Source organism: Tursiops truncatus, chromosome 7, assembly GCF_011762595.2.
Source record: "Tursiops truncatus isolate mTurTru1 chromosome 7, mTurTru1.mat.Y, whole genome shotgun sequence".
NCBI lineage: Eukaryota > Metazoa > Chordata > Mammalia > Artiodactyla > Delphinidae > Tursiops > Tursiops truncatus.
The window spans coordinates 28,152,615-28,166,964 of NC_047040.1; the positions used below are offsets into that span (position 1 = coordinate 28,152,615).

General features: G+C 42.3%; 1 protein-coding gene across 11 annotated transcripts in view; it reads left to right on the forward strand.

The window, feature by feature from the left end:
* PLEKHM3 (pleckstrin homology domain containing M3) overlaps nt 1-14,350 on the forward strand; it is a 217,240-nt gene that overhangs the window by 72,825 nt on the left and 130,065 nt on the right. For all 11 annotated transcript variants that reach the window (XM_073807339.1, XM_073807337.1, XM_073807338.1 and 8 more), the window contains exon 5: nt 9,415-9,608. In XM_073807339.1, coding sequence (XP_073663440.1) covers nt 9,415-9,608 — 194 coding nt within the window. The remainder of the gene's footprint in view (nt 1-9,414; nt 9,609-14,350) is intronic.

A 14,350-nucleotide genomic window follows, 5' to 3' on the forward strand; every position in this document is an offset into this window, starting at 1 on the left:
TTTAATTAATTTATATTTGGCTGCATTGGGTCTTCATTGCTACGCATGGCTTTCTCTAGTTGCGGCGAGCAGGGGCTACTCTTCGTTGCAGGTGCGCAGGCTTCTCACTGCAGTGGCTTCTCTTATTGCAGAGCATGGGCTGTAGGTGCACGGGTTTCAGTAGTTGTGGAACATGGGCTCAGTAGTTGTGGCTTGCGGGCTCTAGAGCGCAGGCTCAGTAGTTGTGGCGCACGGGCTTAGTTGCTCCGCGGCATGTGGGATCTTCCCGGACCAGGGATTGAACCCATGGCCCCTGCATTGGCAGGCAGATTCTTAACCACTGTGCCACCAGGGAAGCCATTGCGTTATTTCCCTCCCTTCTATGGTTTTAACTACCAGGGCTCACATGCTGATGATTCCTACAATTATCTCCAGCTCTGCTTTTGCTACTGAAAGTGAGATCTGTGGATTTAACTGCCTGATAGCATTTATCTCAACTGTAGTTTTCAACCTAGTAGTCCTCAAGACACGTGAACCAGTTAGCTCCATTGCACAGCATTTCCACCCTTGCATAAACAAGGTAATCGACTTTGGCAAGTCGAAGAATCTAACCCCCACTGGAGTTGTACTCTAGGCTTAGGATTTTTTTCCGGTCCTGGGTCCTGCCACCCAATAGAGAATTCTGTTATCTCATCGGACTAGAAGGTTTCCTGATCCTTCTGCCAGAATATCATCACATCTGCCTTGAACGAACCTTCGATGCAAGGTGCTTCATACAAAAACAGGCTGTATGATGGGTTTTATACCTCCTTGCTGATAGATGTCTTAGACTTCCTTTCATTGTAACTGTAAGTCATTCGGGAGCAAGGTAGGCAGGGAAGGAACCTGTGGCTGTCACCTACCTGTAATCTTTGAAGTCTGAAATGAACATGACAGTTGTGAGTGGCCAGTTGTCTTGGATCCTTTTCTACATCCCTGGGCAGCTCTGTCTCCTGTTCTACCCAATAATCATCCACATCTTCACTGTCTTCAAGATGCCTCATCCCAGGCCTTCTCAGCATATGACCTTGCCTCCTACTTCAAGGAGAAAATTGAAGCTACGAGATTTGAATACGAATACCTACAAATCTGTCTACGTTGGTACCTATCCTTACTGCTTCCAGTCCTGTGTTGGGAAGAAGAAGAGCCTTTTCTCTTGTTTAGAGATCGTCCTTCTATGTGTGCTCCAGATATTTTCACCCATCTCGGGAATCCCTGCTGTTTGTTCCAGAGCTGAGAAAGGCATGTCCTCCTTGGTGAAAGCTCTGATGCTCCCCGCATTCCCCATTTGTGCTTTGCTGGTTCTCCCTGTGCCACCATCACGCATGCGTGGGTTTCTAGAATTGCACTTATTACAGGGGCTAACAGCAGGAGCTTGTTGTTCACCAGGCCTTTGTTCAAATCCTCCCTCCACCTCTAATTAGGTGCTTGATTGGTTGGGGCAAATTACTTGAACTTCTGTGAGTCTCCATTTCGTAATCTGTAAAATGAACCCAGAGTACCTGGGTTCAAATTTTAGCTTTGTCATTTACTAGCTGTCTAACCTGGGCAAGTTGTTTAGTCTCTCTGTGTTTCGGTCTCCTCATCTGTAAAATGAGGGCAATAATAACTCATGAGGTTATCGATGGTTAGATGGGTTCATGCATGCGAACAAAGTACCTCGCGCACATAAGCATTTGTTCTTACTACACTTCACGTATTTACCTAAAAGAGTTGTGTGGATTGGGATAATATAAGGAAAGCACTCTTCGACTGACTGTGGTAAGTACTTAAAGAATGGAATGAAGGGATTACTTTCATGACCCTCACATTTATATACCAGCTGGCTGCTCATCTGTCTTCTTACTAAAGGTGAGCTTCCTGGGTGCTGGGGACCTGCCTTAGCACAGTTTCTGGTGCGTAGTAGGTAAGCAGAGCTGTAGAATGAAGCTGGTCCTGTGGGTGCCTCAAACTCAGTACGCCCCAAACTGGCTTCCTCACCCTCACCAGCTGTCTCCCACCCCTTCCTCACTGCACGTGGCTCCACCAGTCCCACCGCCAGTGCTGGGATACATCCTGGACTGTTCCCTCTGCCACACCGGCCCTGCCTAATCAGTTCACAGAAATCCACAGCTGACTTGGAGCTCTGAGGCCCTGCACCCCACTGCACACGCAGCGCCACCACACAATCCCAACCCTCAGCATCACTCACAGGAGAGAATTCAGTTGCCTCCCAGCCGTGCTTCCTGCCTTCAGGTCTTGCCCAACAGTGTTTCAGAAAAGTCCCATTTGCCCCAACATTATTCCCAAGAAGTCCCATTCTCACCTTGGGTAAATGTTATACCCTCTCTTAGTCTCTGTTTCTTCACATTTAGAATGGAGATAATAGCAACGATAGTACCTACTTCACAGGATCGCTGTTTGCTTAAATGAATAATTCACAGAAAGCACCTAGTGCAGTGTCTGGAATGTAATAAGTGCTCAATTAATGCCAGCTTTTACTCTGACTGAACATAAGATAAATCCAAATCTCTTAGCCCGACAAGAGACTGTTTGTGATCTCTAGTCCTAGCCTTTCTAGCCCTTTTATCCACTCCCTCCCCGCCCCCGTGAGTCTCTTCAGGAAGATCGCACTCCTTCCCATTGCCCAGTCCCACCAGGCTATTTCACACCTCTTGTCTTCCTCTTGCCCTCATTGAAATCCTAAACCCAGCTTAAACTTCATTTCCTTTCCTGATTTTGTCCTTCCCCTCAGCCAGACAGTTATCATTCTCTCCTCTGCATCTTGTACTTGACACTCTGAATATAGGCTATAAATATATTTGCCATGTGTGTATTAGATAAAAACTTACTTAGAGGGAAAGAACACTAGCTGAGTTTGAACAGTTTAGATTAATCTATTTGGAGCAGGACTTTGACAGCTGAGAGGTGTGTAGAAAGCAAGTGAGTGAGGCAGCCCCAGCCCTGTGATCGTTGAGGGTTTAGGCTGGTGGCACCTGCCCACAGAATATGTGCCCATCAGCTAAAGCAGAAAAGGTGGCACTGAATGAGGAAGTGAAAAACTCAGGAATGGTTTATGAAGCCGTGAAATGGAGGAGATTCAGTTCTGTCTGTAGTGATGGCTAAAGGCCACTCAAACCATCAATCTAGCCATCACTGCTGCTTGTAGTCTTTCTATAAAGCAGATATTTTTGTGGTGGTGGTCATTCAAGTGACAAGGTTTGATTTTGAGAGGATAGGTAAGTAATAGGGATATTAGGTACCCTCACTTCATCCATGAGGAAAATGTCCTTTGTCAGACCATTCCCTCCCTGGATCTCAGTGGACCAGGGAAGATTTTAAAGCAAGAACAGAGCTGGTCAATTTTATCTGGATCATCTCTCACTGGCATTAAGTAACTATATTCCATTTAGTCCAGTGTCTGTCTGTCTTTGCTCAGATGCCAGGATTTAACTTAATGTTCCTAATTGTGAGGATCAATTCAGACCTATCAGTTTCCAAGACCAGACATCGTTCTGTTAGATCTGCCTGCTCTCCTTAATTGCAAGTACGTGACTGGCTTGAATATCCATTTGAAGAGTGAAAAAATGGTTTTGCAGAGCAGAATGAAATCTGTCATCTTAAGCGTTTCCTTGTCTGCCCTCCAGAGTAATAATAATCCTAATTACTTTTAAAGCAGGATTTCTTCTGTTTTCCAGTGTACATCCTGCGGATTGAATTGAGCCCCAGGATTACCTAGCAGCTAAACCCTATCCTCCAATTTTATAGCCATTTTCTAATGAAATTCTCTTTGAAGATAACTTGCCCTCTACCACCACCACCCCAATTCAAAAATATCAAGCATGACAAAGAGGTGGTAAGGAACTCAAACTTAGCCTGAACTCTTACTAAATTGTGCTTTTAAAAAATATTTTTGTATCCTAGCCTGAATATTCACATTCCACTTAGCTAGGGGTTTTCCACGTTACATAAGCCATTTCCTATCTCTTCATCTTGAGAGGCATTCAAGGAAAACTCTATTGCCCTTGCAGAGCTGGAGAGTAGCTCGCTGATGGGAAAAACCACTTGTTCAGAGTCATTTGGAGATTTTGAGAACAAATTGTAATTAAAGTTAAGATTTCCTGATTCCTTCTCCCTTAGCCCACAGTGCCTGTTTTAATAAGACCAAGAAGTATTATGGTTGGAATTGATCTTATTAAAACTTTTGCCATGATTTTTCATAATAGATGATGGGAAAAAATACTGGAAGGAAACATTATACCAAAGCAATCAGTGGTTATTTTACTGTGGTAAGATTATGGGTGATTTTCTTTTTTCTCTCCTAATCTTTATTCTCCAAACTTTCAGTAATGTGATTACATTATTTTTATTATTTTATAAATTTTAACTGTCACGTAGCTCCGTGACAGTTTCCTACTTCAGAAAATATGTACTAGAAGTTAACCTTTTTTTAATGCCTCAGAATTATAATTATAAATATGAGTGTTCTACCTCGTGATCAATAACTTCAATGTGGTTTAATATGATATATGGGAGGCTATTTTTTCTGTAAGGAAATTGCCTTATACCACTATACTTTTATTCTTCTTTTTTTGAATATAATATACTTTCACATTTCGAGGTTCAAAAATACAAAGGACATATACACATAGATAATCTCCCTCCCTCTTCCTCTCACCCACAGGCAACCAAATTACTCCTTCCAGAAATATTTTACATACATGTATTTTACACAAGAATGTCAATTGGCAATACAGTATACATGCTGCTCTTAGAAAATATTCCATTCAGATCATAAAACTCTTCCTTGGGCTTTTTAAAACAGCCATTCCATATATATATATTTTTTAATTTATTTTAATTTTTGGCTGCTTTGGGTCTTCGTTGCTGCACACAGGCTTTTCTCCAGTTGCAGGGAGCGGGGGCCGCTCCTCGCTGTGGTGGCGGGCCTCCCACTGTGGTGGCCTCTCCTGTGGCGGAGCATGGGCTCTAGGCTCGCGGGCCTCAACAGTTGTGAGGCACGCGGGCTTAGTTGCTCCATAGCATGTGGGATCTTCCCGGACCAGGGCTCGAACCCGTGTCCCCTGCATCAGCAGGCGGACTCTCAACCACTGCACCACCAGGGAAGCCCCCAGCCATTCCATATCGCATCATGAATTTAACACATACACACACACACCCCAGTTTATCCAACTTGTCCTTGTTTTGATGGACATTAAGGTTTTTCTAGTCTTTCTATTATAGACAGTGATTCAGTGAATAACTTTATACATCATTTTGAATGTAAGGTTTTCATTTACGAGTGAGGCTATCTGTAGATAACTTCCTAGTTGTAGGTATGTACACCTGTGAGTTTGATGGATGTTGCCAAATTGCTTTCTGTCGAGGTTGTATTCTATACTTTTACCATATCTCTTCTTGCACGTGCCTTTCTTCCCTTAGTACCAGGATGTCAGCTGTCACCTCTTTTGTCACTGTGCTGCCTCTAGCTGTCCTTCCCCTTTTCTACTTTATTAATTCTAAATACGTTGTGAACTTAGAAACAAATAATCAAACTGTTAGAAGTGTGTGCCTCAGAGTCACGGCCAGAGCATTGTAAAGTACTCATTCATCTGTTCAGCAAGTGTTTATTGAACACTTACTGTGCTCACCGGGGACATAGCCTCTGTGTCATGAATTTCTCGTGAGGGAGAAAGACAGTAAACAAATATACAAATAAGTGACTTCTAGATAAATGAAGTGTTACTAGACTTTAGTTTTTGTTTTAAAGACCCACACACCAATGTACTGCCTCCTTAAATTATGTGTTCATCTCCATTGGTAGCCCACTTGTTTTCTATTTGACTGGGGTGGAGGGAAGGACAGAACAGGGACAGGGATCTCCTATTTTAAAGAGTGATGAACAGATAGATTTTGGTAGAGTTATTAAAAACAGATAGTTTTTGGTAGAGTTATTAAAAAAATAAAAGGAACTGTGAACATGAACGATGGTAAAAAGCACGGAGTAGTGTATCTCGACATCTGAGTTTTGGCTTGAGTTCTGCCACGAGATGACCACAGATGAGTCATTGAAGTTTTCTGGACTCAATTTTCTCTTCTATTAAGTATAGGTAATGGTAGAGAAAAATGTCCCTTCCTCCGGTTGGTGAGTGGGACCTAGGCTGACTTTCATTTCCTACTGCCCCCTCCATACAGCCTGCATGACATTAACCAGCTGCCCTGTCTGTAGTCAGATTGGTTGGGAAGTGGCTGGGTGAAGCAGGTTTTCTCTAGTACTCCATGTCCCAGGGCTTTAATACGCTAACGTGCTGCACTTTAAAACACCAAGAGAAGAATGTGGCATGTGGCGTATTTCTCGTTGGCCCTCAGAACATCTTTTCTGTGTGACTGGTATTCCTTGCCACACAGGTTGAGAAAAAACTGAACTAGATTATCTGTACCCGTTCTTGTTATTCTGAGATTATGTTCTCATCTATTTTATTCTGATACATTTTCCTCCTTTAACAAAAGCTAAAGTCCTCACCACCGGCACATCCTCCTCCTCTGCAAATTGCTGTCTATGGTCACCACATTGCCTCTGCCCCATTGCTTTATTACCCAGGGCTCTTTTTGTGGGGGAACATACCAGGACACCATTCCGGAACCTCTCAGAGTTACATAAACCTGAACATTTGAGAATTTTGTTTTACAGAAGTAGCTGTCACCAGCATAACAAAAGATGTATTATGTTGAAATCTATACCAACGATGCTTAATGTTAAAATCAAATGACAACATGCTTATTTATAAATACATCTGTGTATCTAGGAGATTTGTCATTACTAGTTTGTGGAAAATTATAACCTGATTGTGCCTTTTCTCCAACTCCTCCTGAGTGTGAGATGGATAGGAGACCTGTTTCTACCTGGACCTCTTCCGCCTCAACTCTCTTGAATCATGTTGACGGCAGGGCTGTGGAGAGAGAACCAGTTCACAAACTGCAGCAAAACCACAGTCAGAGACTGGAGTTCTTATAGCTTAAACTATTCTAAGTTAAAAGACCTATGGAAAGAAACTGTTTTATATTAATAATACTAATATCATTAATAAATATTAAATATTATTTAGTAAAATACTAACAGGCCAATAGGTTGGAAAAGTGAACTGTCAACCCTGTAAAAATTGCTTCTGATGTGAGTAGAGTAGGATCATGAAAAAGAATGCCAACTTGAACCGTTCACTTTTTTAAAGGAAAGAATAGTGGGCTTATCCATCTGCACTTATGAGCCGAGTTTTCATGTCAGACACAGCACTCAGGCTTTTGATGTTTTTCATAATTTGGTAGGCAAGAAATAGGACAGTAGCTCTTGGCTCCTAGGTAGAGTGTTATTTGGTGTTCACATATAACTCATGAAGTATTTCTATTAATAAGAAAGAAACTTGCTCTCACATAAACTTCGTCACTTAAGAATATCATTGGCTTCCTTCCTTAAGTAACTATATATTTTTAAAAAGCTTTTTAATTACAGTTGAGTTTGAAAGTAGAATGCTCCTATCAGTATGGAGGGTGGTTTTGAACTTAGGACACTGTATCCCCACTCATTTCCTATTTTACAAAAATAGCGTTTCATGCCAAATATTGAGTTCTCTCAAAAATTCCCTCACTGATGTAAGTGGTCGTTTCTCAAAAAAATGAGCATGTGCCTTGCTGCCAAAAACGGCTCAACATGGCAGGAATTTATTTGTTCACATACTCAGGCAGCCAAGGTCACAATATGCTCTGTATTCTTAACACTGGCTAATAACTTTGTGAAGCAGTGCCTTAGACCTTATTGAAACTAGCTCTGTTTTTGTTTTTAGTAATTTCAGTGTATGAATGCTGATGTCAGTAGCTGCCATCCCATTTGTCTCACTGCTTTTACTGTCTCTGTAAAAGACTTTTTTTTTTTTCCATTTGGGCTTAAGTACCACCTGAAGAGAGAAGCCTTTTAAGGCCTGGGAGACTGGCCAGTGCCCTTTGTCCTTCTGTTCACCTACTAAAAGGTAGCATTGTTAACCTAATTCAGCGGGGCCCTGGCTCAGTATAAACACTGCTCAGTAGAGCCAGAAAGACTAATTGAATTGTACAATACATCACTCTTCAGCAACAGTTTCAAGTGGATTGTACTTCATTTTCCAGAACACCATCCATTTTTTTCCCTCATTTAAGATTTTTAAATATAGCAAATATTTAACCACGATAAACAAAATATTTGAACCCAATTCTGTCTTTCCCCGCTGAACTGTGAGCTACATGAGGACAGGGCCCTGCCTGTTGTGGTCGCCAGTATCAGTGAACTGGTATGTAAAGATTCCCCCAAACTACCCACGGGTTATGCATTATTTAAGCTACTCCCTCTGTATCTCAGATGTGTTTCTTCTATTTATTTCTTTGGATGACAATGACATTTTAAAATCAACTTTCATACTCTTGATGATTACTACCAGAAGTGGATATAGAGTTGGATGGATCTATTGGCCAAAGTCAGCCTAAGCTCAGAGCTGTTCTAATAAGAGCAACTCTTTTCTGCTTATGAAAGTGTGTGTTTGAGCCTATTTTCTATGCACACTGTTCTGCATATAATATCCTTTTTTCCCCTTTTTTGGGAGAGATCCTTTTATTCCTTTTGAACTTTGTAGTATGTGCATGGTTTACCTATCTTTTTAAAGTGGCTACTTTATAAAAAGTGTTATAGACTATATATACATATATGTGCACATAGTTTTAGTTTTTAAAGTCAGCATTGTTGTTAAGAGTATTAATGGTGCTTTGTGACTACCTAGAGGGGTGGGAGAGGGAGGGTGGGAGGGAGACGCAAGAGGGAGGGGATATGGGGATATATGTATGCCTATAGGTGATTCCCTTTGTCATAAAGCAGAAACCAACACACCATTGTAAAGCAATTATACTCCAATAAAGATGTTAAAAAAAAGTCTTAATGAATTCTTTTTAAATTTTTATTTTGAAATAATTATGGTTTCACAGGAAGTTGCATAGATAATATAATACAGAGAGGTCCTGTGTATCTTTCACCTACTTTCCCCACGGGTTATATCTTAAATACCTATAGTACAGTTAAAAAAAACAAACAGGAAATTGACATTGGTATACTGGGTCTGTATAGTTCCGTGTCATTTTATCACGTGTAGATTTGTGCAATCACATGATCAACATACAGAGTTAATGAATTCCTTTCAATGCCCAGGTTACTTTTACCAATTGCGTTTCTGGAAGAGAGAAAGAAAAGCCACACTTTATACTTAGTTACACTATGGGTTTTTTCATTTGGCTGTGTTCAGAAGATGATGTTATTTTGATATCTAAGCTGTGGTTCCTGGTTGGAGGAGGTGTGGAAAGCCAGGTGATTCGTCAGCGCTGATGGAGCAGTTTCTTTTGTAGGTGTCTAAGCAGGCCAAAGAGTTTCTGGAGTACGTGTACGAAGAGCCCCTGATCGACATCCAGCAGGAGAACCCCATGCTGTACGGACACGCCGAGCCGCTGGCCACCGTGGTGCGCCTGCGGCAGCGGCTGAAATCACTGCGAGCCTATTTGTTCAGCTGCCGGGCAGCGGTGGCCGAGGATCTGCGCCGCAGGTAAGAGTCATAAATGTCAGACGGCGTCGGTTTGTTTTTCTTTTCCCGCCCCGGGAGGGTGGTTAGAGGATCTCCAAGGGCCTTTACAACGTGGAGTGTCTCGAATTCTGTGGCTGTCCCTCCCTCCGGGCTCATGTTTGGCTCTTTCCTCCGAGGGCCTCTATCCGGTTGAGCCAAGCACAATGAAAATAATATTTCAGCGTAACTGAAGGCTTTTAACCCATGGATCGAGTTCCCACAATGGTGAAGACCTCTCTTTACCTGTAGGTTAACTTGAGATAATATTCACTGGAGTATCTTCATTGATCACTTATGTAGTGTTTTATATTTCCCTCAAGTTCAGTTCGTATTATCATCAGGAAAAAATAAGCATGTTTGAAATATTTCATAACTTAAAAACATTTTTTCAATGGGAAATTAGTAGGTGGTTATTCAAATCTTATTTTGCAGACAGAAGCGAACTTGGTAAATGATGCAGGCTGTAGAGCTTGAATTAAAATGCATTAAAAAACAACAACAGGCACAAACATGAAAAGGCCCAGGATTCTGCCTTTTCATGTTACCATTGACATAGGCTGCTTATCCATAGCTTGGTTATCTCAGAGTTTATGGAACACGCAAGTCCATGCCAGGCTCAGATCCTCAACATAAAAGTGAAGTTAAAATGTGCCTGCTCTCATCAGATTCCTTCTTTTACAGTTAGGTTTTATTGGCATTTGAATTCTCACCCTTGGCATATGTGAACTAGCTTATACTTGAAAGAATTGTTGATGGTGTTCATAAGTCCCTAAACATACCTTTTAATTTTTTTTTTTTAGTAGAAATTTAAAGGCATACATTAGTCATGATTTTTGGAGGCAAGCCTATGTGAATAAGAACCTTTGCAAAGTGATATCGTTTGCTATTTGAAATCCAATTAAGATCCAAAGAAACTGACAAAACCCCAGGCATCTGAAGAGATGTTTTGAAAAGAACTAAATGTAGATGGTAAGGGATACCTAATATCTAGACAAGCTCTCATAAAATAATAACGAAAAGGCAGCTGCCATAAAGCAAAATACTTCTCAGTGGTAGTCATTCTGTTACCTAGTTGTTTTTCAGAAAGTGCTAGAAAGTGGTCAGGATTTACTCTTGTAAAGTCTAGGCAAATCTTAATTTTAAAGATCAGGGCTTTGCCTGAAAGGCAATAAAATTATGTGTCTCAAACTAATTCACCAACTAAACTAGATACAAGATTTTTAACATTGAAAGTATGTTCTATTACTTTCAGTACCTTTTGGCTTTGCTCGGAGCTGGTTTTTCCTGTGCCTATATTTTTAAATGATATTAAAATCTACACATGGGGGCTTCCCTGGTGGCGCAGTGGTTGAGAGTCCGCCTGCCGATGCAGGGGACGTGGGTTCGTCCCCCCGGTCCGGGAAGATCCCACATGCCGCGGAGCGGCTGGGCCCGTGAGCCACGGCCGCTGAGCCTGCGCGTCCGGAGCCTGTGCTCCACAGCGGGAGAGGCCACAACAGTGAGAGGCCCGCGTACAGCAAAAATAAATAAATAAAATCTACACATGGGAATCATGTTAGATACCTTTATGATATAATGTTTTGCTTTGGTTAAATATGTCCGATCTGGGCACACATTTAGAAGTTAAATAGCAGATCCTGTCTTCATATGGATGACTAAGAATACCTATGCTGTTCCAGCAGTTTGGTGGTTTACCACCATGTACTGTGCCTTATGGCCAGACCACCGGGAAAGGAATGGAAGTTCTAGAAAAAAAAGCATTCCTAGGGCTGTGAGAATGAAAATAGTAGTCTTTCTTTTTTTCCTTTTCCTTCATTTCTCTTTCCTGGATTTGCTCATGACCGTTATGTAGTATAGTGCCTGCCACAAGGTGGGTATTCAGTAACTACTGAATGGATGGATGGAAGGAGGGATGCGTGATAGATGGATGTCTGTTACAGTGTCACTTTAGACCACTGAGCAGTGGCTAGTAGCCCAGTTTTGAGGAAGGAGTCATCTTCAAATTCTTCTTTTTCTTACTTCCCCGTGTCACTTAACACAGTGTTTGACCTATCTGAAGCTTTCAGAAATTGTTGAATGAACAAATCAACCAAAGAGCAAACCAAATCAGCCAAAAAAGCATTTCTGTTTCTGGGATAAGTCTCAAATCTTTCCTCTCCTGTTCACTTCCAGTGCACTCCCCTGGTTCAGTCTCAGGACTATTACAGTATCCTTCTGACTTTCTGTCTCACTTGGGTTTCTTTCCTCTCCAGTTGAACCTTCGCATCAGACAAATTTTAAAGCACAAGTATGGAATTAAAGATCTGCCCCAATCTAATCCAGTATATTGTTCTACTCTCTCAAACACTGCACTTCAAACACAAATAATTATTTAACTCTTCCCTCAGTGCATTCTGTTGTGGGAATTAAATGGGTTTTTGCAAGTGAAGGGCTTACAGTAGTGCTTGTACATAGTAAACACTCTATAGATAACCATTATTATTAATACTGCTTTTTAAAAATTTATTTATTTTATTTTATTTTTGGCTGTGTTGGGTCTTTGTTGCCGCACACGGGCTTTCTCTAGTTGCAGCGCACGGGCTTCTCATTGTGGTGGCTTCTCTTGCTGTGGAGCACGGGGTCTAGGTGCACGGGCTTCAGCAGTTGCAGCATGTGGGCTCAGTAGATGTGGCACACGGGCTCTAGAGCACAGGCTCAGTAGTTGTGGCTTACGGGCTTAGTTGCTCCACAGCCTGTGGGATCTTCCCGGACCAGGGCTCCAACCCATGTCCCCTGCATTGGCAGGCGGATTCTTAACCACTGCACCACCCGGGAAGTCCTAATACTGCTTTCTTATCCTAGACTGTTCTTGTCTCTAGCTTTTAAAATCTTTGTTAAAAGATTCTCCTTAAAAGCTACCCCTGAGGCTCTGTCTACTGGACTCAGGCTCCTTCTGCTACTCACTGTATCAGGAGAGGGGTGAGCAAGAGGAAGTGGGTTGGAGGGCCAGCCGGGCCCAGGGCCTGCAGTTCCTGGGTACACGGGATGCACTTATCTGAGCGTTTGTTGCATAAAAATAGGTGGAGGGGGCTTTCCTGGTGGCGCAGTGGTTGAGAGTCCACCTGCCGATGCAGGGGACACGGGTTCGTGCCCCAGTCCGGGAAGATCCCACATGCCGCGGAGCGGGCTGGGCCCGTGAGCCATGACCGCTGAGCCTGCGCGTCCAGAGCCTGTGCTCCGCAGCGGGAGAGGCCACATCAGTGAGAGGCCCGTGTATCGCAAAAAAAAAAAAAAAAAAAAAAAAAAAAAAAAAAAAAATTGGAGGAGCAGGAGGCTCCCTAAGAGCAAAGGATGAGACAGTGATTCCTACAGCGCCCTGGAGGAGGTGACTGATTTTTTTTTTAATGTTATTTTAGTTTCTCTATATTTATATACTGTTAACATAATGTTTGGGTTTAGGTTACCATGCTCTCCAACCTGGCACAGAGAAAAGTATACCAGTAGCAAGCAGTACTCCTAACTTTGGGGGGAGGTGGCGAGATAGAGGGAGGCTAGAAATCATTTTGATTTATTTTGAAATATGAGTATTTAGTGAAATATGTCTAAGAGATTTTTCTGGGATGTTCATACTTCTTACAGCTGGGCCATGCTTACTAATTCCACCTTCTTCAGTGTCTATAAAAATAACCATAGCTACAAAGGGGAACCATTGCCCACCTCACATGCTAAAATTCCTGTCACCAAAAGCCATCTCTTGCCTATCAATCAATCATCTTTCACTTTTATATGGAATCTGACTTTTTAAAAACAAAATTAGCCAACAGTACTTTTAGCGATGATAAGCATGTTCAAAAACACTACTTAAGGTTCCCTTTGTCTCACCTGCGGGCACCAGATCTAGAGTGGGGTGGTTTAAACAGTGAGAAGCACCTGCTGGGCACAACTAACCATACGTATCCTCGATAGAAGTTAAAAGAGGGAGGCGTTGATGAGCAACAGGGGAACAAAACTAGAGCAAGAGAATCCAGTTCTTATCTAGTCGTAAAAGGCATTCTCTCCCTGCCTGGTTTTTACCTCCATATAAAAGTTGTCATTAATCTCCAGCAAGTAGGCCCAACATGCTGAAGACCTGTCAGCGCCATATAAACAGAATAAAGCAAACTGTTAATACTGCTGTCATGAGGAAACTGGAAACAGACTGATTAATCATAGTGGCGCTCAACCGCCAGGGAGACCACTTCAGTCGTCGCCTTATTAGGGAAGTCCCAGTTGGCTTTTAAGCCAATCATTACGATGACCGTCCGGTTTGTATCCTCACTGTTTTTGTTATTGTTGTTAAATGAACGCCTCGTTCTTGAACCCATACCGCAAATCTTGACTGGCAGGGGTGATTAGTTTAGAAAAAGTCAGCATCTTCCATGAAATCTAAAATGTTTATAGTGCCGACCATTGACCGTTTCTGAGGACTCCCAGATGGCGAGCGACCCTGCTGGATTGATTCAAGGCCTATTTAACTTTTCAAGAGAGAAATTATTTACAGTGTCCACATGTAAAGGTGCATGAAGTACTCTGTGGAAGATCTTGGCACTGTCAGGACACATCCGGAGCAGCTGCCATTAAGGACGTCTTCAGGAGGGACCCTAAGAAAAGCTGGGAACACAGGAATAGTGGGATACGTGTGTAAATCGTAGTCACAAAAGGGCACCTCGGGGCCAGATTTGGCCCTCAGACATGTTTTGTTTGGC